General features: G+C 41.6%; 1 protein-coding gene and 1 non-coding gene across 2 annotated transcripts; one reads left to right on the top strand and one right to left on the bottom strand.

Moving 5' to 3' along the window:
* Positions 1-709: 709 nt before the first annotated feature.
* On the bottom strand, positions 710-7,921 carry TRIML1 (tripartite motif family like 1). The gene is made up of 6 exons (XM_086380187.1): positions 7,363-7,921; positions 6,830-6,925; positions 5,605-5,835; positions 3,876-3,898; positions 3,596-3,693; positions 710-1,655 (listed from the first exon to the last, which is right to left on the bottom strand). Exons 1-6 carry the CDS (start codon positions 7,786-7,788, stop codon positions 1,105-1,107), a joined length of 1,425 nt encoding a protein of 474 aa, XP_086236313.1. The 5' UTR covers positions 7,789-7,921; the 3' UTR covers positions 710-1,104.
* Positions 7,922-20,985: 13,064 nt separating this feature from the next.
* On the top strand, positions 20,986-21,057 carry TRNAF-AAA (transfer RNA phenylalanine (anticodon AAA)). The gene has a single exon. It is a non-coding gene; the product is annotated as a tRNA-Phe (tRNA).
* The last annotated feature ends 6,468 nt before the right edge of the window (positions 21,058-27,525 follow it).

Here is a 27,525-nt window from a genome sequence, read left to right as displayed (position 1 = left end):
GCACTAAGAATGTGGAGCCTGAGTGAGACAAGACAAAAGAGATTCTGCTCAGTCACTATCCTCTTCCTACACCCTGGCATGTTGGGATAAAGAAAAAGCTTGATTTGGTCTTTCAGAGATGAAAAATCTTCTGCTTATAGAAAATAGCAAAAGCTCAGAAAATAACCTAATATAAAACTCAAAAGGTAAAGAATCAGCCTGCAATGCAGAAGACTGTGTCCGATCCCTGGGTCAGGAAGATCCCCTGCAGAAGGAAATGGCAGCTCATTCCAGTATTCTTGCCTGGGAAATACCATGGACAGAGGAACCTGGAGGCCACAGTTTGTGGGGTCACAAAGAGCCAGACACGACTGAGCAACTAACACACAAAACTCAAAAAATCACTCAGCACCCACAGCCTTGATATATGTATCGACTAAATACTTTGCTCTGTCACCTTTGAATATATTAACAAACAACAGAAGGCTCCATGATCTTGTGAATATGGTAATGTGAATGCCACGATGATATTCACACATATCTTTGTAGCATTCTGAACACATAACTCTTCCTGAGGACCAACTCTTCAGGCCCCACAGGATGGGAAGAAAAGCACTTTTTCAGAGAAGGCCGAGTCATGAACAATAAGGAGAACCCATGCCTCCAGCCCCCTGGAGGAGTTAGGTTTGCCCTGGCACACAGAGCTTTACACATAAGACAGACACATGCAAATAGTAGAGCTTTTTAGAGTCAAATAAATAAATACACTTGAAAAAAATGACATAGATTTATAAACCTGGCCTATGACAATGGGATTCAGGTTACTAGGAACTAGTTCTATCTTTACATTTTCAGTGATCAGCACATATAGGGGGCAGTCTAGATAGTGAATTTGATTCAAGACACAGGATAAAGTCAGCTTTCTCCTATTGGTGTTAGAAGTTGATTATCCAATTTGGCTGTTCAGTGGGGGCTCAAGACAATGGAAACTCTTGAGGGTTGTGGGGGGGGTGGTGCTTTCTTTCAGATCACCTGATGTTAATACTATCAATGCATTAATCATCCTAATGAATAGTTACAGTTGGTCTTAGACCTCACTCTCCGAGAAGGCTGAGGGTGTCTCCCTCAGACGTGGTGATTCAGCGAGCAGATGACAAGAGGGCCTGTGTTGGTCCCTTCGTTTGGGAGACAAGGGGAGAAGATGGGCCTGAGAGCCTCTTGGAAAGAGGCTGGAGGGAAGCTGTAGATGAGGGACTCGTCTGTCACATTGTAGAACGCTATATGTCCGGACTCATAGTCTAAGAAGATGCCAACCTTATGCACTGGCTCTCTGACGTGTTGGCCTTTCAAAGGTGATGAGACCCAAAGACTATAATCATCGCCAATCTTTAAGCCTATAAGTGAGAAGAGGTCCCCAGGAGGCTTGGGGAGATTCCCCTTCCTGCTCACTGAGTCCTTACAGATGCCCACCTCCCACTCCGTCTTGTTGCCTACTTCCACCTCCCAGTAGTGTCTCCCGCAGGTGAAGACCTGAGTGCCCAGCACCGTGGCAGACTGGTCAAATCTTTCAGGGTTGTCAGGCAACTGCTGTCGGATTCCTCCATGTTTCACACTTTTCAGATCCTCAGACAAGACTAGGTAGGCATTGGCTGTGGCTGGATCTAGGGTTATATCCGCTGCAAAAGGAGAAAAGAATGAATCCCCATTTGCATTCTAGAAAACTCTCTTACGTATGTGGAATTTAAATTAAGGTCTTAGTATCTAGTCCTTTTTTTTTTTTTTTTTTTTGACTGAGCCACTCAGCATGCAGGATCTTAGTTCCCCTACCAGGGACAGAACCCATAACCCCTGCAATAGAAGCATGGAGTCTTAACCACTGGATCACAAGGGAAGCCCCTAGTCCTATTGTTTAAAATTTAATTTAGGTGACGGTGGTGGGGATTTTTGTCCTGATTGGAACAGTGTCTCTGAGACCCTTCTTTTACTGTATCACAAAACAGAGAGAGTGGATCTCTAAAAGGAAACCAATAAATCATGTGGAGGATGATACTAGATCTCTGATAATGGAGTGGAAGTGGTTCTGTTTAAAAGACACTTGTAGAACTAAGAGCTGTTTATCCACACAGGTCATATATTTTGTCATTTGTATTTGTTTTAGCCAGGGTTGGTTATGGTTCTTGAGTTTGAGTGGGAGAAAAAGTTATCGGTTACTTAACTACTTGGTGCCAGGCATTTTCTGTACATTATCTCATTTAATCATGGCAAATATTATTATCTTCTTTCCATTTTTATAAAAGAAAAAAATACTGAGGTTCGTAGAGGTTAGGAAACTGGGCCAAGATTACAAAGTTGCCGAGTGTTTGAATAGCAATTCCTAATCCGCATTTTTCATTATCTCAAGCTTAAATGTATTAATAACTTCCTATGAATTAGGGCTCCCCAGATGGCGCTAGTGGTAAAGAATCTGCCTGCTCATGTAGGAGACACAAGAGTCACAGGTTGGATATCTGGATCTGGAAGATTCGCCTGGAGTAGGCAATGGCAACCCACTTCAGTATTCTTGCCTGAGGAATCCCATGGACAGAGGAGCCTGGTGGGCTACAGTCCATGGGGTCACAAAGAGTCGGACCTGACTGAGCACAGATATAGTGCAACTGCCAATGATCATTCGATGAAACTCGTTTTGAACCCCGTGAGAGACCACCTCTCCCAGCCTCCTGGGAGTAACTATCATTGATTATCCAGACAAGATCAGGCACCCCCATCATATCATTTTATACTTTTCTTTGTAGATCAAATCCCAATCATCACTATCTGTTTGATTAACATCAGTCTCCTCAATCTCACTGTAAGATCTACAAAAGCAGAAGTAAGTGTGTCTCATTCATCATTGTAAATATGTGCATGCGTGCTGCATGTGTGCTAAGTCGCATCAGTTGTGTCTGACTCTGTGCAACCCTATGTACCGTAGCCTGCCAGGCTCCTCTATCCATGGGATTCTCCAGGCAAGAATACTGGACTGGGTTGCCATGCCCTCCTCCAGCGGATCTTCCTGACCCAGGGATCAAACCCGTGCCTCTTATGTCTCTCTTATGCATTGGCATGTGGGTTCTTTACCACTTTGCACCACAGAACCTAAGAGCACAGTCCCTACTATAGCACATAGTAGGCACTTCTCAAATATCTGTTGAGTCCAGCATCCATTAGGCCTTTCTCGGAAGGTCAGATTGTCAACAAGATAAAAGGTGAAACCTAGTGCTCACCTCTCTAAGTCTTAGCCAGTGTAAATATTTGGAGCATTCTAAAAGGATAGTTCTTTGAATGTTCCCTCACTGAGATTTAAGAGTTTAGATCAGCTTTTATCCTCACAAGAACAGAGGGAGCAACGCAGAACCCCCTGAGGAGGTCTGTGTGTGTGCATGTACAAGGCGATGGGATGGACAAAACAGGACCATGCAAACAGAGGAAGGAGCAGGACTCAGACAGAAAACAAAGTCAGATCAAACATCAGTCAAGTCTCAGTACTTCTGCCCATTCCAGCAGAGATGGTCTGTGCCCACCCTGCACCCATCAACTCTGAAAGCCCCTAGAGGGTTGACAAATCATGCTGACTTACTGCTGAATTTTCTTAGCATCTCCCTCATTCCTGTGATGTGGCACAGAGTCAGTTCCGTGCTGATGGCCTCCGGACACTGAAGCAAGAGGGGCTCGCTCCTACAGGAGGGCAGAGACGGTCACTTGGTCTCCTCCGCACAGACCGCATGACCTGCTCCAACGTGAGAATCCAGCCCTTTCTACCCCAACAGCATGGACACTTTCATCCCCTCTCTGAAAACCTATTGTATCAGCACCATCACCCCATTCCTTACACGACTGAACACAGAAGAAAAACCTACCTTTCCAGTATTCCTCTCACATCCTAAGGGTATAAAAGAAAGAAAGTTAGTTTTCTGCACTCTGAGCACTAGCAAAGACAGTCCATTTTGAATACAGTCCTTTGCAGATTTCATAGAGTCCCCTTCCCATGGCTCAAGAATACTTTGAATGGGAGATCGTGTGGCAGAAAAAAGTCTCGAACTTCTTCTAGGATGAGTGCTTGTGAATGTGAAATGTTTCTCACAATAACTAAAGATCTCTTTTTCTCATACCATCCTTTGTCAACAGAACTTGGCTGAGAAAGGAGTTAAACTATTGGCCTTATTATCTAATGATGTCTCTGGGAGGTAGAAATAAGCAAAGGGAAGTAGCTTTGTGAGAGGTGAAACTAAGCCTGTGTATGGTTAGACTGGGTTATTGTACGTGCTAAGTCTCACTTCAGTCGTGTCCGACTCTTAGCGACCCCATGGACTGTAGCCCACCAGGCTCCTCTGTCCATGGGATTCTCCAGGCAAGAATACTGGAGTGGGTTGCTGTGCTGTCCTCCAGGGGATCTTCCTGACCCAGGGATGGAACCCAGGTCTCTTAGGTCTTCTGCATTGGCAGGCAGGTTTTTTTTTTACCAGCAGTGCCACCTAGAAAGCCTGAACTGGCTTATTGGGAAGGCAATAAATTAAATAGCAGCATTCTGGGGAGCTAGTCTAGGAAAGTGATTTGAAGCCGGAAACAGGAAACTGGAACACAGCTTATGTTTAGAAAGGTCCCAAAGAACTCAATAGTACCCTAGAAAGTTAGTAGAGGAAAGATGGTGAGGAATGTGGACTCAGTACACAAATACATGGGTTCTATCACCTACTAGCTATTTGACAGGCAAATTATCTGAACTACTAAATAACTGCCACTATTACCTGGATGAAAGTCGAGTTTTGGGGAGAATGGATACATGTATATGGATGGCTGAGTCCCTTTGCTGTTCACCTGAAACTATCATAACATTGTTAATGGGCTATACTCCAATATGAAATAAAAAGTTAAAAGAAAACAAAATAACTGCCTCCATTAACCCGTTTTAGGGCTTCCCTGGTGGCTCAGAGGTTAAAGCATCTGCCTCCAATGTGGGAGACCCGAGTTTGAACCCTGGGTTGGGAAGATCCCCTGGAGAAGGAAACGGTAACCCACTCCAGTATTCTTGCCTGGAGAATCCCATGGACGGAGAAGCCTGGTGGGCTACAGTCCATGGGGTCACAAAGAGTCGGACACGACTGAGCAACTTCACTTCACTTCAACCCATTTTATCACTACCAATCACCTATAGTAAATATCATAATAGTTAAATATCATAATAGTTAAATAATAGTTATATCATAATAGTTAAATATCATAATAGTTAAATAATAGTATTTAACCTCATCGGGTCTTTTTGAAGATGTAATTTAAAGTGCCCAGTACACAATGTTCATTAAATATAAAATATTTGGCAAAGCTGAGATTGCAATAAGGCAGGTACACAAAAAAATTGGAGTCATAATTTGACTTGTTTGGATGGACATTCCTCTTTTCTTTTTTTACCTTTTCCTCTTCAAAATTTTATTTACACTATACAGAGAACAGTCATTCTTTAAGAAAGTTTTCTTGGGGGGCCAGAACTTAATTTTTCAAGTAAATAAAGAAAACTTTATTCTGTGCAACTTGAAATATGATAGATGACATAAGGGTTTTTTTCTTCATTCGTTTCTCCAATGTTCTTACCTCGAAAGACTCTATAATCGAGTTCTGACACGTGGACTCTATCTGTTCCATCATTTTGCTCAGGCTTCGCATCTGCTGGGTCAGCCTGATCTCATTGTCCCGCAGTTTCTTCAGGTTCTCTCGTTCCTCCATTTCCAGCAGCTGCAGCTGCAGCTGCTCCTCCTCCTTCAGGAACTGGTGCATTTTTGCATATTCTGACAGGACAACCTGCTTACAGGTCTTTGTCTCTTCCTGACGTCACACCAGCATGCACACATGCGCGCACACACACACACACACACGGACAATAAAGTTAGTCACAGAATCACTTAAGTAGATTTTTAACTCTTACAAAGTCCTAGAGTTTCACTGTGACAATTCTTGAAACCTGACACATACATTCTGTTGACTAGCTAGGTGGATAGTTTGATATTTTAGGAGCTGTGTGTTGTAGCTTAGAGTAGTAAAAAAAAAAAAATCAAAAATTCTACTCCTAGGAGATTGTCATTCTAGTGGAAGCAACAAAAAATAAACAAGCAAATTATGATAGGTGGTGATGAGTACTATTATTTTTTAAAAGTAAAGCAAAATAAAGTTAGGACAAAAATTAAGGTGGGGGAAGCGTGCATTAATTTATTCAACATTTAGTCAATGAAAGTAGACAATGGATCACATACTAGGAATAGAAATGAACATCACCAATGCTCCCATGTAAGAAGTCAGAGGTTATTGAGATAATCAAAAACATGCTTTTAAAAAATCTAATTAGACATTTAGTTCTGCTTTTTGCTATACAGCTTAAATTCTAGTCTGCAGCTAACCTCGAGCTCTTGTTCAGGTGTACCAATCCACACCGTATTTTGCTTCAATTTTCCTTCCTCTTTGTTTCTTTTTTATCTGCCCTTTTTCCCCTAAATCATTTGAGATATTCTTTTTTTCAATCAGTTTCCATTCTATATGATATATGTATAACATATATTTCACAATTATAATCAGAGCAGAAATATAGGTAGCCACCATGTGGTATAGGTACAAAGAAGGGAAAAATAAGCCAGCCAGGCGATGGGAGAATTGAGCTGAGTCTTCAGATGGACAAACAGAGGTAGGCAGCCCAGAGCAAGGATACTCCACACTGCAGCACTGGAGATGGTAAGTTCTGTCATTTTCTTCTCATGCTCCATGAAGCATCCCTCTAGGCCCCCTTGTAGAATCACATACAAAATGGAAAAGTAAAACAGATACTGACCTTACACAATATCACTCTCTCCTTCTCATGGTTTAATATAACCTCTGTTTCCTTTCTCTTTTTACACAAAATGTCTAGTATTTCCTGGAGTTTCTCCTGCAATAGAAACAAACTCTTTGTGGTAAATGAGCAGAGCACCAGGTCATGAAGGGGTCTTGAGGACCACTAACAAGATGACTGAGACTTTAGATCAAAAGGGGAAAAAGGATCCATGCCCAGATTTGTGATATGGTGCCTGGAGATTAACACCCATGACTGTCACCCATAGAAAATATTATGGCAGCTGGGGCTTCCTTGGTGGTTCAGACAGTAAAGAATCTGCCTGCAAGGTGGGAGATCCGGGTTTGATCCTTGGGTCAGGAAGATCCCCTGGAGAAGGGCATGGCAACCCACTCCGGTATTCTTGCCTGGAGAATCCCATGGACAGAGGAACCTGGTGGGCAAAGAGTCGGACGTAACTGAGCAACTAACATCACCTTATGCGATAGAATCTGATTTGTGTTCTGAAATTCATATCGAGCCTCCCATCTTACTTTGTGATGTTCCTCAGCCTCACTGGAGAGATTCATTCTGTTTACTCCGTGGCCTTGGGTTAAGAAGTTGTGGCCCCCCGGCTCCTCGTCAGACAACATCCTGGTGGCAGCCAGCATCCTCTCGTAGCTGCCCTGGTTGCCCTCACTCTGCAGGACCTGGGATCTGAGCTGCTTGCCGATGCCAGCCAGCCTCCCCAGACGCTCATTGGGCTGGAAATGCGGGATCTCCAAGGTCCTCCAGCACTCAGGACATGACAAGGGGGTGTTATGTTCCTCCCAGCTTCTCAGGAGACACACTAGACAAAAGCTGTGCCCACACTCAGTGGTCACTGGGCTGGTGAAATAGTCCAAGCAGATGAAACAGGTCAGCTCCTCCCTGAGATTCTCCATCAGATCTGCTGTAGACATTTTCTCAAAGAAGGACATCTCAGCAAGTCTCTATTCTGGGATTTGAAAATGCTCCCCTAGAGTCTATTGTTTCGAGTAACAAGTGGGTAATCATTTGCTATGTTGTTATTACACAAAATTCTTACTCCTCTCTGTGACTAATTTCACCCATTGACACAAAGCCAATTATGACTTAATTTGGAACTCCTGTGTGCTGGGTTCATCATCAACCCCAAACTTTTAAGGAATGTCATGCAAGCCACATGCTGGATTCTGAAGATACTTGCTGCTAAGAGTTGTCATTTCAAGAGTTGATTACTATGTATAAATAGTACCATCAAACCACTGAGACACATTGGTTTTAGGCTGGAGGGTTGGGTATGCTATGCTAAGTCACTTTAGTCGTGTCCGACTCTGTGTGACCCCATAGATGGCAGCTACCAGGCTCCCCCGTCCCTGGGATTCTCCAGGCAAGAACACTGGAGTGGGTTGCCATTTCCTTCTCCAATGCATGAAAGTGAAAAGTGAAAGCGAAGTCGCTCAGTCATGTCCAACTCCTAGCGACCCCATGGACTGCAGCCCACCAGGCTCCTCCATCCATGGGACTCTCCAGGCAAGAGTACTGGAGTGGGGTGCCATTGCCTTCTCCGGAGGGTTGGGTAATTTGGTATAAACCAGTACAGAGATTTAAATTATAATGATCTCTGATAATATCGGAATTGGAGTCTCAGCCAGACCTTCCCACTAATGGAATCTAGTTGAGATGCTGAAGGAAGAAAACTATAGTATACATTCCTCTCTCTTTACGGCCTTTTCTTTCTTTGCCCAAAGCCTACAAGCTTTTCGCTCCTTTATCAGGTACTGTGTCCTTTGATTTAATTTTATTCATTCCCCCAACTGAGACTAATGCCACTGAAGCATTCCCTGACTTTTGATGTACAATGGATTACTAGAGTTACATGTATTGCTCTGCCCTACAGACTATGATACTCACCTCTCTGCCACCACAGAAAGCACCAAGAACATCTTTGTTGTTGGAAGTTGCCACGGGGAGCCATGACACTGTGGAGTGGATGGAAAGAAATTGTATTTCAGGATAAACATAATTTTGCCCATTTCTTTTCACCCTTTGAAAATTTTTAAACTAGACCTTCTTAAACCTCATCACTTCTTACTGGACAGAAATTAAGTATGTAGATGTTATTTTTATACTGATGAAAAAACTAAATGTTCGATTTGCAGACTGTGTACAACCACCTCTGAAATTAGTGCTGAATCCTATACATTTGCTGTCATATGTTCAGAAGAATCGAGTCTTGTCATGGCACGTCCTCCACTCCCTGCATACCAGGAAGTGGAATCTTAAAAGCTCTTCCTCAGAGTCTAACCAGCTCTATACCCCCATCATGTTCATCATACTTTATTTCTATTTTTCTCTTCTCACTCTCCAACTTGGCAACCTTTCATGGTTCTCCATACTCATGTTATCCTAATAATTTCTTTCTGACATTCATGCTCCCAACTGATTCTTCTTTCCCAATCATCTCCAACAAGATGTTAAATGTTTCCTTATCCTGAACTTTTGTCAAAAGACGTTTTCAAGCCTGAAATGATTCTGCCTCCGCCTTCCATCCTCCTAGTCAAAACTCATTTTTCTAAAGTCATTAATGTTTTAATCATATGTCATATGGGAATGACTGGAGTGAGAATTTATGCTAGCAAAAAGAAGCACCAGAGCAAAGAGTTATACCAAAGTTTGGAGTCATGAAATCTCTAGTGTTCAGATTTCTTATAGGCTAGAAATTAGGGGCACAGCTTCAAAATATTGTTAGAAATTAGTTTTGAGTAAGGGTCTTGCAAACACACACATACATGAGATAAAAACTACACTGCCATGAATTGCCATCTCTGGGAAAAGGATTTATGTTACCATGTACAGTTGATGTGTTAATTTCCCACACAAACTCAGAGTCTTTCACACTGACCAGAATTATTAGAATAAGCCCTTCATCACAGAGCCCGTATTCCAGTTTGGAATGAGGGGACTCTCGTGTTCTGAGTCGACTCACACTGATCTGTTTCATCCCACTTCCCTCTTCCAAATAAACCCCTTCCATAACTCAACACAATAACCACATCTTATTCATCACTGACTAAAAGAACCTTTTGCTCATAGCAAGGACTCAGTTTCCCTGTAAATAAGTTTCAGATGAATAGGTAGGGGAACCATATTGTTGTAGAATCACAATCTTCTGTCTAACTGGAAGCCAAGAGGTCATACAGTCCAACCACCTTCTAAAGATTATGAAGAAATGGAGACTAATAAATTGTGTTAGTTCCCTGAATACTTAGTGTAGGAGTCAAGCCTGGGCTAGGAAGCTGGGTCTCCCTCCTGCCTGTCATTCTTTTCTGTCTACACTATGCTGCAACTTGCTTATTGTCTTCTTTTAAAAAATAATTTCTATTTATTTTGGCCACGCCTTGTAGCACATAGAATATTAGTTCCCAGTCCAGTGATTGAACCCAAGCTACCTGCATTGGCAATGCTGGGTCTTAACCACTGGACTGCTAGGGAAGTCCCACTTACTTACTGGCTCAAGTGTCTTTCAGAAGGAAATTAGAGAGCTCTCATTATGGTGTGATCCTGTGATAAGCATCTGCAATCAATGGCTACACACTCACTATTGGGAAAGCAGACTTCTTTACCTTCTGTCTGAACACCTTGATTAGATTTAATTCAAGATGAAGTTTATAGAGTGGGCCAGCCTTCCCAAAACCCATTATACCAACCCTCCAGCCCTGTACAGCCAGACAGGATTTCTGAGATTAACAACTCAAACAGCTGCTTCTCTGGCCTGTCTCCTCCTGCAGAGGTATCCAAGAGGTAATTCAAGAGGTCCACAGTCACAACTATCACCCACTTGCAGCTAGGTGTGAAACACACAGAAAAAAGGAACTCAAAGACACAGGGAGGGCTAAGAGTTCCCAGGTGGTCCAGTGGTTAGGACTCCACGCTGACACTGCCAACGTTGAAGATTCAGCCCCTGATCCCAGAAGATCTTGTAAGGCATGTAAAAAGAGCCTTAAAAAAAAAAAAAAAGTGGTAGAATTTAAATTTCTTGACTGCTTTGGCATTTTTGTAGAAGAAATATTTCCTTCTTGATGAAAAACCAGGGAAAACTTCATTTGACCTGGACCTTTAAACTAACGGCTTAGGCACATTTCAAATAAAGGAATAAGCTACTATTTAGAAGTGAGAAAGCTGTGGGGATATTTGAAGAATAAAATACATGATCTGACAGTGGGTCAAGGTATTATCATAACAAAAAATATAGATTGTAACATTCTCTTTATCTAAGACATATTAAAAGACCCTGTTCGGCTTGTAAATATTCGCCTTTGTTATTCTTTCTAGGTAGCCTGTTGTTTCTACCCACTACACCTGGAGGGCAGATCAGAGGGGAGGGAGCTAGTGCTAAAAATTCACACTCCGTTCAAAGTTGTAACCCAGCAGCTCCTGCTGAGTTACCAAGGTCGGAGGCTGAGAGTTGCCCTCCAGAGCTCTGACAATTTATATGTCTTATGTGAGAATTTAGGCTGAGGTGTTTTGTTTGTTTTTCTGGAGAATAAACCCTTTATTTGTTCATCCCTTTACGTTAAGAAAAGTCAACTGTTGAAAATGTACTTGTTCCGGGCTTCGTGCTGAATGCTTTATGTACTTTATCTTCTAAAGAGATAAAAAGGGAAGCCAAGGAAAAGAAGAAAAACATCTGAGTTAGGAAGCCTGAGCAGGAAAATTTTTAAAAAGCAGTTTGAACAAATAGTGAAAAATAAGGATAAAAAGACATAGTCTAAATTTAGGTTGGACTATTAAGAAAAAGGAGTTATAGTTTAACTTCCCTCTCCATTTTATTTGTTTTTTCGGTTCCAATCTTTTTTTTTTTAATTATTCTTTAAAATTCATTTTTCATTGGAGGATAATTGCTTTACAATGATGTGTCTGTTTCTGCTGTATAACGACATGAATCAGCCATAAGTACACATATATATCCCCTCTCTTTCCCCTTTTTTAATGGGGAGGATGGGATTTGAGATTATTACAGATAAATAATTTTGAGTACCATGCAAACAGGATTTAATATTGGTAAAGGATAATGCTAGATTGAAAAAAGAGAATGCAAAAGTAACTAGTTTTTTTTTAATTTATTTATTTTTAATTGAAGGATAATTGCTTTAACAGTATTGTGTTGGTTTCTGCCGAACAGCAACATGAATCAGCCATAGGTATACATATGTCCACTCCCTCCTGAACGTCCCTTCCACCTCCCTCCCCAAGGTCGCTAGTTTTGTGTCTTGCTTTTATCATGTGACACTCTTTAGGAGATGCCTATCACTTAATCCTCCAGGAATTATTAAACATCTTTATGTTCCAGGTGTACTATACCCAGTAAATTAGAAAAACAATTATCTCACATAGACATGTATTTTATAGGTAAGGAAACAGATGCTTTTGTGTGTATATGTTGCTTCCTCATCTTTTTAATGGGAAGGTCTGCTTTTCTCAAGGAATTATTAACGTTTATTCCTAAGATTCTCACACCAAAAAAACAGTTATCTTTAGGGGAAAAAAGAATGAGAGTAGCTAGTATAAAATGAGAACTTTGGCTCTTTGCCAAACACCATTCTCTCTCTATCCATTTTTTTTGTTGTTGTTTGTGGCCACGTGTACAGCTTGAGGGATCGTAGTTCCCAAACCAGGGATGAAACTCCACTCCTTCACAATGGGGCTTCCCTGGTGGCTCGGACAGTAAAAACATCTGCCTGTAATGTGGGAGATTGAAGTGAGATTCATGGGTCGGGAAGATCCCCTGGAGAAGGAAATGGCAACTCACTCCAGTATTCTTGCCTGGAGAATTCGATGGACAGAGGAGCCTGGCGGGCTACAGTCCATGGGGTTGCAAAGAGTCAGATACAGCTGAGCAACTGAGAACATACAGCACTCACAGATGAAACCGTTTACCTCAGTTTGGAACTCAAACCCAGCCAAAACCCAGTTTGGGACTTAACACCACACGGCTGGGACTCAAGCCCAGCCAAAACCCTGTTTGAGACTTGTACCCACGTGGCTGGGACTTGAGCCCAGCCAAAACCCGCAGTACCTGGTTTCAGGACCTAATGAAGCTCAGGTTGTTGATGTCTCATCACAGAAAGAATTCAGTGAGAGACAAAGTAAAATGTGAGAACTGGATTTATTCAGATACAGAGAGAAACACATTCCACAGACAGAGTGTGGGCCATTGCAGAGGGTGAATGCACTGTGAAATTTGGTGTGATTTGTTTTTATAGGGGGAGGATTATTCCAACTATTTTGGAGATTTCCAGGATTTGGGCCACCGCCCACTCCTTGGTCTTTTAACAGTGCCTAGAACTGTCATGGGATCTCTGGGTGCATCATTTTGCTTTGTTGATTGAGGATTAAGGTCTAGTCTTGTCTGCCATCTTGGTCCCATTTGATTCTAATCAGTTTTATTGTGTCCTTGGGCTATGTCATTCTTTCAAAAGTTGTGGTGCTGGTGGTGATTTAGTCGCTAAGTTGTGTCTTGCGACCCCATGGACTGTAGCCTGCCAGGCTCCTCTGTCCATGGGATTTCCCAGGCAAGAATACTGGATTGTGTTGCCATTTCCTTCTCCAGGGGATCTTCCCAACCCAGGGATGGAACCCAGGTCTCTTGCATTGCAGGCAGATTCTCTACCAACTGAAGCCCTGTCCCTTTCCCTCCTGTTACACAATTGAGCAACTAATACTTCACAGTGGGAACACAGAGTCTTAATCCCTGGACTACCAGGGATTCCTTCTCAACACTTTTTATATTTTTACTTAATGCTCCCAGTGGCCCTCAGTTCAGTTCAGTTCAGTTCAGTCACTCAGTCATGTCCGATTCTTTGCGACCCCATGAATTGCAGCACGCCATGCCTCCCTGTCCATTACCAACTCCCGGAGTTCACTCAGACTCACGTCCATCGAGTCAGTGATGCCATCCAGCCATCTCATCCTCTGTCGTCCCCTTCTCCTCCTGCCCCCAATCCTTCCCAGCATCAGAGTCTTTTCCAACGAGTCAACTCTTCGCATGAGGTGGCCAAAGTACTGGAGTTTCAGCTTTAGCATCATTCCTTCCAAAGAAATCCCAGGGCTCATCTCCTTCAGAATGGACTGGTTGGATGTCCTTGAGGTCCAAGGGACTCACAAGAGTCTTCTCCAACACCACAGTTCAAAAGCATCAATTCTTCAGCGCTCAGCCTTCTTCACAGTCCAACTCTCACATCCATACATGACCACTGGAAAAACCATAGCCCTGACTAGACGGACCTTAGTTGGCAAAGTAATGTCTCTGCTTTGGAATATGCTATCTAGGTTGGTCATAACTTTTTTTCCAGGGAGTAGCGTCTTTTAATTTCATGGCTGCAATCACCATCTGCAGTGATTTTGGAGCCCCCAAAAATAAAGTCTGACACCGTTTCCACTGTTTCCCCATCTATTTCCCATGAAGTGATGGGAGGAGGTATATTTTAGTTCTAGTCCCACTTACAGATGAGAAAACAAACCTTGCTTGTGAACCTTGCCCTAGATATTCAAGGTGGCCTAACTCCAGTTGTTGTTTAGTTGAGAAGTTGTGTCTGACTCTTTTGCAACCCCATGGACTATAGCCCACCAGGCTCCTCTGTCCATGGGATTTCCCAGGCAAGAATACTGGAGTGGGTTGCCATTTCCTTCTCCAGGGGATCTTCTCAACCCAGGGATCAAACCCAAGGTACCAGGGCATCCCTGTTGCCTTACTCCAGAGTCCATGCTACTACCCACAGAGCTGTACTTCCATTTCCACAGGATTGAATGAGCCACAAACTTTAAACTCGAGGAGTATACAACTGTGACCAAAAGCAGGTTTGTTGGTTGTGCAAAGATCCGGTCAAATCAAACACTGAAGGTCAATGGGGTGTCTCCCCCTCCAACTATCCAATGGTAATTGGTGCTAGATACTGCCAGGTGGCGCTCCGCCCATGTTTATTGATTGCAGCCACAGAGGTTAAGTTCCTAAGAGGTTAAGCTTATGACATAGCTTAAGAGAGCAAGTGGAATCTCTTGAGAAAAACAAAATGACACTTTTCCTCACCACCCTTGCCCTTTCTTGGATATTGAGGTGCAAAGATCTAAGAAAATACCTGTTGGGCTAGGGCATGAATTATAGTTGGGAGAATCCTAGAGTTGGAGGTCTTAGGCATAGCTGGGAATTCATGAATTATAGTAATTCATGACAATAATCAGGTACTGTGTTTAAGTGTGCTTGGCGAAAATTGCTGCAAGTATAAGAACTAAGTGCTAAGCACCCTTAAGGAGCTGTTAAAGGGAAGGTTAAAAAACAAACAAAAAAAGACTTTTAGAAATGCTTGTGGAGGAGCATCCCCAAAAGATCGAATCTTTCCTGGCAAAGCAGCTGGGGACACAAAGCATGGTTCATGGTCACAGGTTAGGCTAGGTCATTGAGGTTTCATATATGCGACCATATACATGCTCCAAAATGTTTCTTTTTAAATCCTTTCAGTATCTTATTAGAGTCGTCGTTCTCAAACTTAATTGTATATATTCACCTGGTGAGTTACACAAAACCTGTAGCCTATAGATTACCTCCAGAGGTTCTGATTGACTTGGTTTAGACATAAAATTAAAATATGTTTGCTTCTTCGAAGGAAAGTTATGACAAACCTAGACAGTGTATTAAAATCAGAGACATCACTTTACCGACAAAGTCCGTTCAGTCAACCTATAGTTTTTCCTGCAGTCATGCACGGATGTGAGAGTTGAACCATAAAGAAGGCTGAGCAATGAAGAACTGATGCTTTCCAATTATGGTGCTGGAGAAGACTCTTGAGAGTCCCTGGGACTGCAAAGAGATCCAACCAGTCAGTCCTAAAGGAAATCAACCCTGATTATTCATTGGAAGGACTGATACTTGAAGTTGAAGCTCCAATACTTTGGCCACCTGATGCAAAGAGCCAACTCATTGAGAAAGACCCTGATGCGGGGAAAAATTGGAGGCAAAAAGAGAAGAGGGTCACAAAGAGTCAGACATGAGTTAGGAACTGAACAACAGTGCCCTAACTGGTACAGTACTTCTCAACATCATGTTGAACTTGTTGAAAACATAAATTCTTGAGCACCACCCCAGACTTACTGAATGAAAACCTCTAGGGTGGAGCCTAGCAATCCCTGTTTTAACAATATCTCCTCTTGACACGGATGAACTGTAAAGTTTGGAAGCCACAGCTTTAGGCATCACAATTGTTAGAGCTCTCCAGAAGACTCTAATAAGCAGTGAAACTTGAGAAGCAGGACTTTAGTGAAAAAAACTACTCCCTAGGACTGGGTTCCACCGCAATGCAGACTGGTTCCTTGGTCATGTTTTCACCCTGCCTTTTGCCAAAATCATACGTCTACCTCCTTGTCTTAGAAACAAGAATTACCAGCAGGAATGTGAATGGAGAGTAACATTCTGAGAAGAACATTCTGGGTAGAGGAATTGAAGTCCCACACAACTTAATGGGGTAAGAATGGCAATTAAAGCCAATATTTTATAATAACTATAAATGGAATATAACCTTTAAAAATCATGAATCCTTATATTGTACACCTGTAACTTATATTGTGGGGCTTCCCTAGTAGCTCAGTTGGTAAAGAATCTGCATGCAAAGCAGGAGACCCAGATTCGACCCCTGGGTCAGAAAGATCCCCTGGAGAAGGAAATGGCAACCCACTCCAGTATTCTTGCCTGGAGAATTCCATGGACAGAGGAGCCTGGTGGGCTACAGTCCATGGGGTTGCACAGAGTTGGACATGACTGATGCGACTTAGCAGCAGCAGCAACAGGAATTTGGAATCAGTATGGAGTTCGAATTTTTCCTTGGTTTCTTAGAAAGTTTTTGACCTCAGTTTTTTCTTTTTAGACTTTTCAAGTCTCATTTATTCAGCTGACCTTTTGTTGAGTCCCTCTGTTGGGTCCACTGCTGGGCTGTCCTGAAGGAATAACAAAGGGCAGAATCCCTTCCCTGCAGAGGGAACTGGTCCACGGGGTCGCAAAGAGTTGGACACGATTGGGCGACTCACTTTCACTTTCACTTCAATTTATATTGTACATCAGTATACTTCAATCTTAAAATGTGAAAAAAAGTGGGGACAAAAGACAGCGTTAAGTGAGAAGATAAGAATGTGATTATGAGTTGACTTTGAGACAAATTTCTGATCTTGCAAAATACCAGGTTAAAGTGAGATTTCTTTCTTCTTAACCCCTCTCTGCCTTCCTGAAAAGGACACTGGCTGCCTTGGCTCTACCAGATCTCCTGGAAGAGGTGACTTGTTTTATCTGCTCACACAATTTGAAGAAACCACTTGCCGTTGAATGTGGACACAAGTCTTGCTGTGATTGCCTCTTATGAAATTGGAAAGGAATCTGATTACAGCACCTGCTTTAAGTATAAAGAAATTTGCAAGGGAAGGGACTTCCCTGGAGGTCCAGTGGTTAAGACTCTGCCCTTCCATTGTAGAGACACGGATTTGATCCCTGGTCAGGGAACTAAGATCCTGCACACTGCATGGCATATTCAAAAATTTTTTTGAATAAAAAATAAAATAAATGTACAAGATAAGTGATCTGAGGTGTAACCTGCAGCTGAGGATGACGGCTGAGACAGCAAAATCCTCACATGATGGATTTAAAGGCTAGCATATGTGAGATCTACCAAGAAAAACTGAAGAGGTTCTGTGTGAGAGATCAGATGCTCTTTTGTGAGATCTGTTTTATGTCTCAGGAACACAAGCCTCATGGTGCTTACCACTGAGAAGATGAAAGATTTCAAGGTAAAATTGTCTTTCAAAATTTCAGGGATTCATTCTTATCATTCTTTCCTCTTTAAATACCTTGGGTTTTCAAAATCATACAGATTGAAATCATTTTGCTATCCCTTATCTGTCAAATATAGAGATTTGGGAGCCCCAAAGACCTCATTTTTGTTTTACAGTAAAACTTCTATTTCAAGCATGCATACTTATCTTTAAAAAATGCAAGTAACAACAGTTGTTATCATTGTGGGGAGGAATGAACAGTGACTAGGTGAGGCTGAGGGTGGCATCTGAGGAGTTGATAATGTTCTATAATAATATTGTTTTGGGGTATGGTCATATGGATATTCATTTTTTGATAGATCACTGAGCTATAATTCTTAAGTATAATTTTTTAAAATAATTCTTAAGTATAGGTATAGCACTTCACAATAATAAAAGTTTTTTAAAGAAAAAAAAAAGACCCCATTTTGACAAGGAGTAATTAATTTTCACTTTAGAACTCATTCCTGAGTTTGTGCTATAACTTCTATTACATAGATCTAGCATAGCAACCTCCAAGAGGAGTTAAAAGCAAACTTTCCTTTTCTGAATGAGATCCAGGAAATCCCAGATTTTCTGTATAAGACATTAGAGTCTCACAAGAGAGCCCCTTCCTCAGAAGAGAGAACTCTATTGAGTCAAGGAAGAAAATCATGTAAAAACCTATAATTATGTGTATATGTTGCTGAGAGGGGAGGCAAACTGTATTCAGTTTTAGGAATAGGAAGCTATAGGGCTGCTAACATAGTCAATAAAGTTCAAAGCCCTACCAGGGTCTCTGAAAAGATCCTAATCATCATTCTGGCAGATGTATCTGGTCATTATGTCACTCTGTGAAGGGTGAAAAGGAACTGCAAAATAATCACTTGGGAAGGGATTGATTAGAATGAAGGTAAGATGTCAGTTTGCTTGATAAATACCCTGGATACCCGCAGCCCCAGCACTCAAACCCAGTGGAAGTTTCCAGCAAAATATAAACTCACTTAACTAAGAAGCAAATTATCTCCTAGTTGGTTAACCTTTTAACCAATCATAACCACACTCTTAACGTTTACATCTACTAAACACATAAACGTGTGTTAAATATTAAACACTTAAGCATCTACTTAGTGTCATTTCTAAGGTTTAAGAGTACATAGCTTATGGTAATAGCCATATAATTGTAATCTAAAATATACAATTGAGACACTGATTTCAGATTTGTGAATTTAAGTAGAGACCCAAATATATTGGGCTTCCCATGTGGTGCTAGTGGTAAAGAACCCACCTGCCAAGGCAGGAGATTCAAGAGATGCGGATTTGATCCTTGGGTTGGGAAGATCCCTTGCAGAAGGGTACTGCAACCCACTCCAGTATTCTTGCCTGGAAAATCCTGTGGACAAAAGAGCCCAGTGGGCTACAGTCCATAGGGTTGCAAAGAGTCAGACATGACTGAAGCAACATAACAGGCACCAAATATATACAATGCACTGTAATATATAAAAACTCCAGATTTACTGTATGGATTTATGTATGCTGCTGCTGCTGCTAAGTTGCTTCAGTCGTGTCCGATTCTGTGTGACCCCATAGACGGCAGCCCACCAGGCTCCTCTGTCCCTGGGATTCTCCAGGCAAGAATACTGGAGTGGGTTGCCATTTCCTTCTCCAATGAATGAAAGTGAAAAGTGAAAGTGAAGTCGCTTAGTCGTGTCTGATTCCTAGCAACCCCATGGACTGCAGCCCACCAGGCTCCTCTGTCCATGGGATTTTCCAGGCAAGAGTACTGGAGTGGGGTGCCATTGCCTTCTCCATGGATTTATGAATACATACGGGTTTATGTATGGATGTGAGAGTTGAACTAGAAAGAAAACTGAGCGCTGAATTGATTCTTTTGAACTGTGGTATTGGAGAAGACTCTTGAGAGTCCCTTGGACTGCAAGGAGATCAAACCAGTCAATCCCAAAGGAAATCAGTCCTGAATATTCATTGGAAGGACTGATGCTAAATCTGAAGCTCCAATACTTTGGCCACCTGATGCGAAGAACTAACTCATTGGAAAAGACCCTGATGCTAGGAAAGGTTGAAGACAGGAGGAGAAGGGGATGACAGAGGATGAGATGTTTGGATGGCATCACCGACTTGATGGACATGAGTTTGAACAAGCTCTGGGAGTTGGGGATTATAGGAAAGACTGGCGTGCGGCAGTTCACAGGGTCGCAAAGAGTCAGACATGACTGAGTGACTGAACTGAACCCAGGTTTACTATTTTTATAAGCTTAATTTATCACAAGAATTTAATGCTTAGGGGAGATTTTTATTAAAAAAATTTTTTATTTATTTATTTTTGGCTGTGCTGGGTCTTTGTTGCTGCACAGGCTCTTCTCTAGTTGTGGCGAGTGGGGGCTACTCTCCAGTTGCAGTGCAAGGGCTTCTCATGTGCTGGCTTCTGCCATTGCTGAGCATGGGTTCTAGGTCACGTGGGTTTCAGTAGTTGTGGTTCCTGGGCTCCAGAGCACTGGCTCAGTAGTTGCGGCACGCGGGCTTAGTTGCTCTGCAGCACGTGGGATCCTCCCGGACTAGGGGTCGAACCAGAGTGTCCTGCGTTGGCAGGTGGATTCTTTACCACTGAGCCTCTTAAGAAGTTTGGGCAGGGGGAGGTTGGGTAGGGGTTGGGGCGGTGGATTTTTAAGTGAAATGATTGAAATACTTAAAGATATTGACTATACTATTGGGGGCCTATGAAAGTACTTTGTGATAAATTTTAATTTAAATTTGAGGTACTTTCTTTTATAAGTTGGCAAAAATTTTTAGTTACTAGAAGTAAGGAAGTATTGTAAAGCTTGGTTGTGATTCAAATCCGATATCTGTAATTTTCTGTACTGAGTGCTCTGGGTCACTTACTCAACCTCAAAATCATTAGCTTTATCAACCATAAAATGTATTGATAAAATGTTTCTCACAAGATGGTGGGAAATGGTGGTGGTGGTGGTTTAGTCTCTAAGCTGTGCTTGACTCTTCGTGACCCCAGGCTCCTCTATCTATGTGATTTCCCAGGCAAGAATACTGGAGTGGACTGCCATTTCTTTCTGCAGGAGATCTTCCTGACCCAGGGATCGAACCAGATCTCCTACACTCCAGGCCAATTCTTTACTGATCAGCTTTATCAGCTATAAAACATATTGATAAAGTGTTTCTCACAGGATCATGGGAAATACACAGATATAAAAAGAGCTTAACATATTGTGTTGCATAGCACTTTCTAGAATTATCTTAGTTTAAATATGTGGTCTTCCAGAATAATTTACTATTTACTTAGAGTCTAGACTTCCCTGGTGGCTCAGATGGTAAAGCATCTGCTTAAAATGCAGGAGACCCGGGTTCGATCCCTGGGTCGGGAAGATCCCCTGGAGAATGAAATGGCAACCCACTCCAGTATTCTTGCCTGGAAAATCCCATGGACGGGGGTGCCTGGTAGCCGACACTCCACGGGGTTGCAAAGAGTTGGACACGACTGAGCGACTTCACTTTCTTTCTTAGAGTCTAAGATAGACCTTATATGTCTCCACGACATGAGAATTTTGCTTGATGTTTTACCTTTTAATTCAAAGGTTATGTTTTCCTGTCTCAGAATGAAATCATATAAATTATAAAAGCTCAGGACAATAAGAATAAATGACCAAATAATTGATAAAATCATCACATAATTTGGCTGCATCAAATGTTAAACGAAAAATGAGGACTGAGTAGAAAAAGGAAAGAGATGGAGGCTGAGGAGGGAGGGATACTTAGAAAAGAATGCGAGTGATTTGAAGGAGAAGAGGGTTTGGTGGGGAGTGTCATTTGAGATAAAGAGAAAGGATGTATACTTAAGATTCCATAGGGTGGAACTAGGTTTTGGAAGATCAGATAGCAAGCAGAAGAATTTTTTCATTGTCCTGTCTGGTAGTTTTAAAACCACCACCACAAAAAAAAAAAAAAAAAAAAGGCATTGATATTTGATCAGTGGCACACTGATTGATGCAAAATGTTTAAATTAAATTTTAAAAACACAAACTTTTCAGAGACAGAATTATAAAACTTGTGGAGTTGTGCAGATTGTCCTTCTGCTGAGGTCGTGATAAGTCACTTCAGTCTGTCTGGCTCTTTGAGGGCTTAGCAGGCAACTAGCCCATGGGTCTCAGAGTCTGGCAAGATTGAGCGGCTTAGGATGCTCGAACAGACGCATGGACTGTAGACCCCCAGGCTCCTCTATCCAGGGTTATTCTCCAAGCAAGAATACTCTAGTGGGTTGCCATTTCCTTCTCCAGGGGATCTTCCCAACCTAGGGATTGAACCAGAGTCTCTTATGTTTCCTGCACAGGCAGGTTCTAGCTCCATCTGGGAAGCCATCCAGTGAGGTCAACTAAGAGCTATCTGAGATTACCCCTGACCTCCCATTCTAGAGCACATTCCTTAGTCAGGCAGCTGTTTCTCTCTTTCCTACCTACAAATAAAGCAATGATCACTTCTTTCAGCAAACAATGAACTCGGGCATTGTTCTCTAATAAAAACTATTCAATGGTTTAGGATAAAATGGGATGGCTAAGGAAAGAACTGAATCAGTCTCAGGTAATGCTTGTGAAGAATTTCTTCCTGTGAAAATTGTCACTATATACATGATGTTCATGAAGAACAAAAATAAACCACCAACAAAAACATTTATGTAGTGCCTACCAGGTAGTAACCCCTTAGTTAGACCTTGATGGTGGTGTAGTCGCTAAGTCCTGTCTGACTCTTTTGACCCCATGGACTGTAGCCCACCAGGCTACATGGGATTCTCTAGGCTCGAGTGCGTTGCCATTTCCTTCTCCAGTGGATCTTCCCAACCCACGGATTGAATTCCGGTCTCCTGCATTGCAGGCAGATTCTTTACCAGCTGAGCCACAAGGGAAGACATTGGAGGTATAGGAAAGAATGAAATATTCACCTGGCCACAGAGACTGAAATGCCTGAAGAAGGTCCCTGACTATTGGGCATTTCTAAGAACTCATTAAAATGCAAATTAGGGCTCCACCTCAGATCTACCCCAAGAAGACTGTTAGGGCGGGGCCCAGAAATCTGTTTGAATAAGCTGAGATGATCCTAGTGTTCACTGAACTTTGATAACCTCTGGCCTAGATTTATTGTATGGATAGGATGTGAAATGTGACCAGTTCCCTACCTGATAATGAGAGGGAGGGATTGAGGGAGTAGCTGAATAGATCAAAGCTCCTAGGTTTCCATTTTTCTTGCTCTTTCCCCGAAAGGAAATACTCAGGATTACAAAGAAAGGGAAGCTTTTCTCTGAAGAAAATCATGTGCGTGCTCAGTCGCCCAGTCGTGTCAGACTCTCTGCGACCCCATGGACTGTAGCCCGCCAGGCTCCTTTGTCTATGGAATTCTCCAGGCAAGAATACTGGAGTGGGTTGCCAATCCCTTCTCCAGGGGATCTTCCCCACCCAGGGATCGAACCGAGGCTTCCCACATTGCAGACGGATTCCTCACCCTTTGAGTCACCAGGGAAGCTTCCTTAATCATGGTTTTCTTTAAATACCTAAGCTTGATTTTAGTATTCAGGGAAGCTTTAGAAACATATATACAATGCAATGGTATAAAAGGGTAAGAGAAAAAAGCCAGGGCAAAAAATAAATAAAATTATAAAAAAACAAGAATAGGTATGAATTTGGTGCATAGATAACGTACTCATGATCTCCTACTTTGTTTTCATCTGGCTCCTGTAAAAATATTTTATCTCTATTCTCTGTCCTTCACTGATTTCTCTTTGTGCTGGTTTGATTTAAAATATTTACTCAGTGTTAGATAAAATAGATACAGAGGAAATGATTATAAATGGTGGGAAGGTATTTCAAGTTGGATAGTTAGAGAAAGGAATCTCAGAGGAAGTGATATTTGAGCTGAGAACTGTAGGGAGGAAAGAGGGCTGAAAGAAAAAGCGAACGTGTTAGTTGCTCAGTGACCCCAAGACTGTAGCCCGGCTCGTTGTGACCCCAACGATTGTAGCCCACCAGTCTTCTCTATCCATCGGATTCTCTGGGCAGGAGGCCGGATCATCTAGAACTGTGTTAGCCTTTGAATTTTATCCTAAGTGCCATGGGAAGTTATTAGAAATGATTAGAGGGAATTCTCTCCAATGGTAGGACCCTGAGATTTCACTGCTGAGGATGCCAGTTCAATCCCTGGTGGGGGAACTACAATCCTGAAAGCCACACAGCCAAATTAAAAAAAAAAAAAAGAAAGAAAGAAACTTGATTAAGGTTTTAGTATAGTATTCTGGTTGTTGAATTCACAGACTGAGGGAACAAACTTATGGTTGCCAGGGTACAAGGATCAGGTGAGGGATAGTTGGGGAGTTTGGGATGGACATGTCTACGCTGATATATTAAAAATGGATAACCCACAGGGGCTTACTATATAGCATGTGGAACTCTGCTTATTGTTATGTGGCAACCTGGATGGGAGTCTGGGGGAGAATGGATACGTGTTTATGTGTGGCTGAGTCCCTTGCTCTCCACCTGAAACTGTCACAACATTGTTAATGGGCTATATTTCAATATAAAATAAAAAATTGTTTTGTTTTTTTTTTTTAAAAAAAAACTCTTACCCCCCAAAAGATAGTATTCTGGCTGTTGTGCTGATGATTTAGAGATAGGAGTGGGGCAGGATTGAGTATGAACTAATAGAGGTGAGGAATTGATGGTGGCTTACATGGTGCTTCCAAATGAAATTTTAAAGTGAGTTTGGGGTCTGACTCAAGCATACTGGAATGGGTTGCCATTTCCTCCTCCAGGGGATCTTTCTGACCCAGGGGTCAAACAGGCATCTGTGCATTTGCTGGCAAATTCTTTATCATCTGAGCCACCAGGGAGTTGGGGGAGGGAAAGCATTATTGATTAAAATCCAAAAGTGTTACAGGTATGTTAATGTGGGGTGCTTATTAGACATTGAATTGCAGATGAGTTGGGAGTGCCGAGTCTAGGTAGAGGATTAAATAAACGTTTGGAAGTAAATGTGGATTACCTAGGGAGATATTAGAACTAGCAGGAAAGGAACCAACACTGACCCTTGAAGCCTGTGAAAATTTAGAGATTCAAGAGGATTCAAAGCCAAAAAAAAAAAAAAAAAAGAATGCTGAGAAACAGGAAAATTAAGTAGAAGGGATGTCATTTACAAGATCTTGATTACAAAGAGAGGAAACTGTTCCTGGCTAACTATTTTGACTGCTGAGAGCTCAAGATAAGGCCGGGAGTTGCCACTGACTTTCTAAAAGCCTTCATTTTTGTAATGGATCAGTGTTCTGCTTTGGTTTTTCAGTCTACATTATGTTCAGGGAGGCAAGACAAGCTACAAGGATTTGAAAGGACCTAGTAAAAAACAACTGGAGTAAATTCAAATCCAGATGATAAGTAGAGGATAAATATTTGCAATTTGTATAATAAGGGGATGGTATATCTTAAAATTAAGAAAAAAAGACCAAAAACCTGTCAGGTAAAAAACAGCTGAAAGGCTTAAACACGGTTCACAGAAATATTAAAAATAAACATTTTTATGAAGAACCTTTTCTAAACAGTTCTTCAAGACAAGAGGCATGATTTTAAAAATTTGCATATCTCTTTAATTTTTAATTTATATCTATTCTAGCATTCTATCCATTGCAATGTTATTTTAGTTGCAGGCCATGAAGAAAATCTGTCCTCACACTAGGACATAGTTGGGAAAGGGGAGATCATTTTATACCTTTTCAGATAATTGTTTGTTTTTAAATCATATTAATGAATGTTGTGTCCTCGGTAACACGAAAGTTCACTGATTTTATACTTTGAATCCACTTTACCCTTTCATAATCTTGTAATATCATGCATGCATTGAGCTTTTAGAAAATAACTTGTTCAGTCACTCAGTTGTGTGACTCTTTGTGAGCCCACGGACTGCACCATACCAGGTTTCTCTGTCCTTCACCATCTCTGGGAGCTTGCTCAAACTCATGTCCATTGAGTCGGTGATGGCATTCAGCTATCTCATCCTCTGTTGTCCCCTTCTCCCACCTTCTAACTTTCCCAGCATCAGGGTCTTTTCCATCAGACATTTCTTCATATCAGGTGGCCAAAGTATTGGAGATTCAGCTTCAGCATCAGTCCTTCCAATGAATATTTAAGACTGATTTCCCTTAGGATGGACTGGTTGATCTCCTTGCAGTCCAAGGGACTCTTAATCCTTTTCTCCAACACCACAGTTCAAAAGCATCAATTCTTTGGCACTCAACCATCTTTATACTCACCTCTCACATCCATACAAGACTGCTGGAAAAATCATTGCTTTGACCATATAGACCTTTGTTGGCAAAGAAATGTCTCTGTTTTTTAATACATTGTCTAGGTTTGTCATAGCTTTTCTTCCAAGGAGCAAGCATCTTTTAATTGGTTCACTGAATTTGCAGGTTTTCCAAATGTGGACAGATTTCATTTTACAATAGCAAAAACAATGAGTTGTTAATATCTCTACTAATTTCATCAGAAAAGACCAAGTATCGGGAAGCTGTCAAGCTTAGAATAGTAGATACAAGTTTTCTAAAACTCTCATTTTTGCTTAAAAGCTCAGATTTTATCATTGGGAACTAATGCACTTAGTTTCCTTGAGATGACAGTGTTTGAAAAAACGTCTTTCCAAATCACTACATGTGAATGACCACAGTCTTTCTACTAAAAATGACCTATGAAAAAAATAGCACTAGTATAGCTTGCAACTTAATCAGAAAAAATGCATTTTTGTGAGACATCAATTGTTTTTCCATAAGCAACATAAATGTTTTACACATTTCTATCTTGTCACCTGGTATGCTAAATCCTATCTTTTTTTTTTTTTGACAGCATGGCTCAGCATTTGAGATCATAGATCCCTGACCAGGGATCGAACTTGTGTTCCCTGAATTTGAAGTGCAGAGTTTTAACCACAGGATTGTGGGAAGTCCCTAAATTCTGTCCTCAATGGTTGAGATTTAATATTTTACCACAGCAGCAAGAAATATGAATGTTTTTAATTAAAACAGATTTTTTTTTTTTTTAACTGGAAGTCTACAAATAGGTAGAGATTTTAAAAATACAGTAAATGACTGTGGTCCTGTTTGCTGCTACTTCCTTGATGGTAGGACACCAGCAGTTTTATCTACTATCAGTGCAAATGTCAACATAGTGAAAAGGCAAATCAAGTCTGCTGCTTTGGCATGTACCCTAGCAAAATAACAATGTCTTCATACATTGAATATATAAGAATAACAGCTTCAGAATTTTTATTGTTTCATGTATCTTAAAAATTAAAAAAGAGTGAAAGGCCTAGATGATGTCATGGTCCATGCATGGGCTGGAAAAGAATTTTCAGAATTCAGGCAGAATGAGAAGAGAATAAAGTTTATTAGAGAGAGACAGACAGAACAGTATTAGAGTAGTGTGTTGGTTCAAGGGAGAGCCGAATACTTCGGCAGGCTTGCAGCCAATATTCATAGCCTCAAGACAGAAAATTCCTACTGGAATGGTGTCATTAGGTGTCAGGAAACTGGCCGGTTTAGATCTGGAGGCTCATGGCAACAATTGCTATGGGGCTTGGTCAGTTCCAGAGATTTTTATCCTGGGATCTTGGTACAGGGCTTCACACCTGTGACCTTGGTATAGGGCTCCACAGTAGATGGTCAAGTTTGGGCGGAATTGCAAGTATGAGAGGCAAAAAGAAGCCAATGAATCCAGAAATAAAAGTTTTGGAGTTCTGCTTTCTTTCAAGTTAATTCTTTGCAAGAGATGTTGTTAAAAAGAGCTGGCTAATGAGACAGAATGGGCAAA

This window comes from Bos grunniens, chromosome 27 (genome assembly GCF_055505025.1).
Source record: "Bos grunniens cultivar Pamir isolate PY7600 chromosome 27, Bosgru_T2T1.0, whole genome shotgun sequence".
NCBI lineage: Eukaryota > Metazoa > Chordata > Mammalia > Artiodactyla > Bovidae > Bos > Bos grunniens.
The sequence above is the reverse complement of the archived record's forward strand: the minus strand, read 5'-3'. Positions and strand labels throughout refer to the sequence as shown.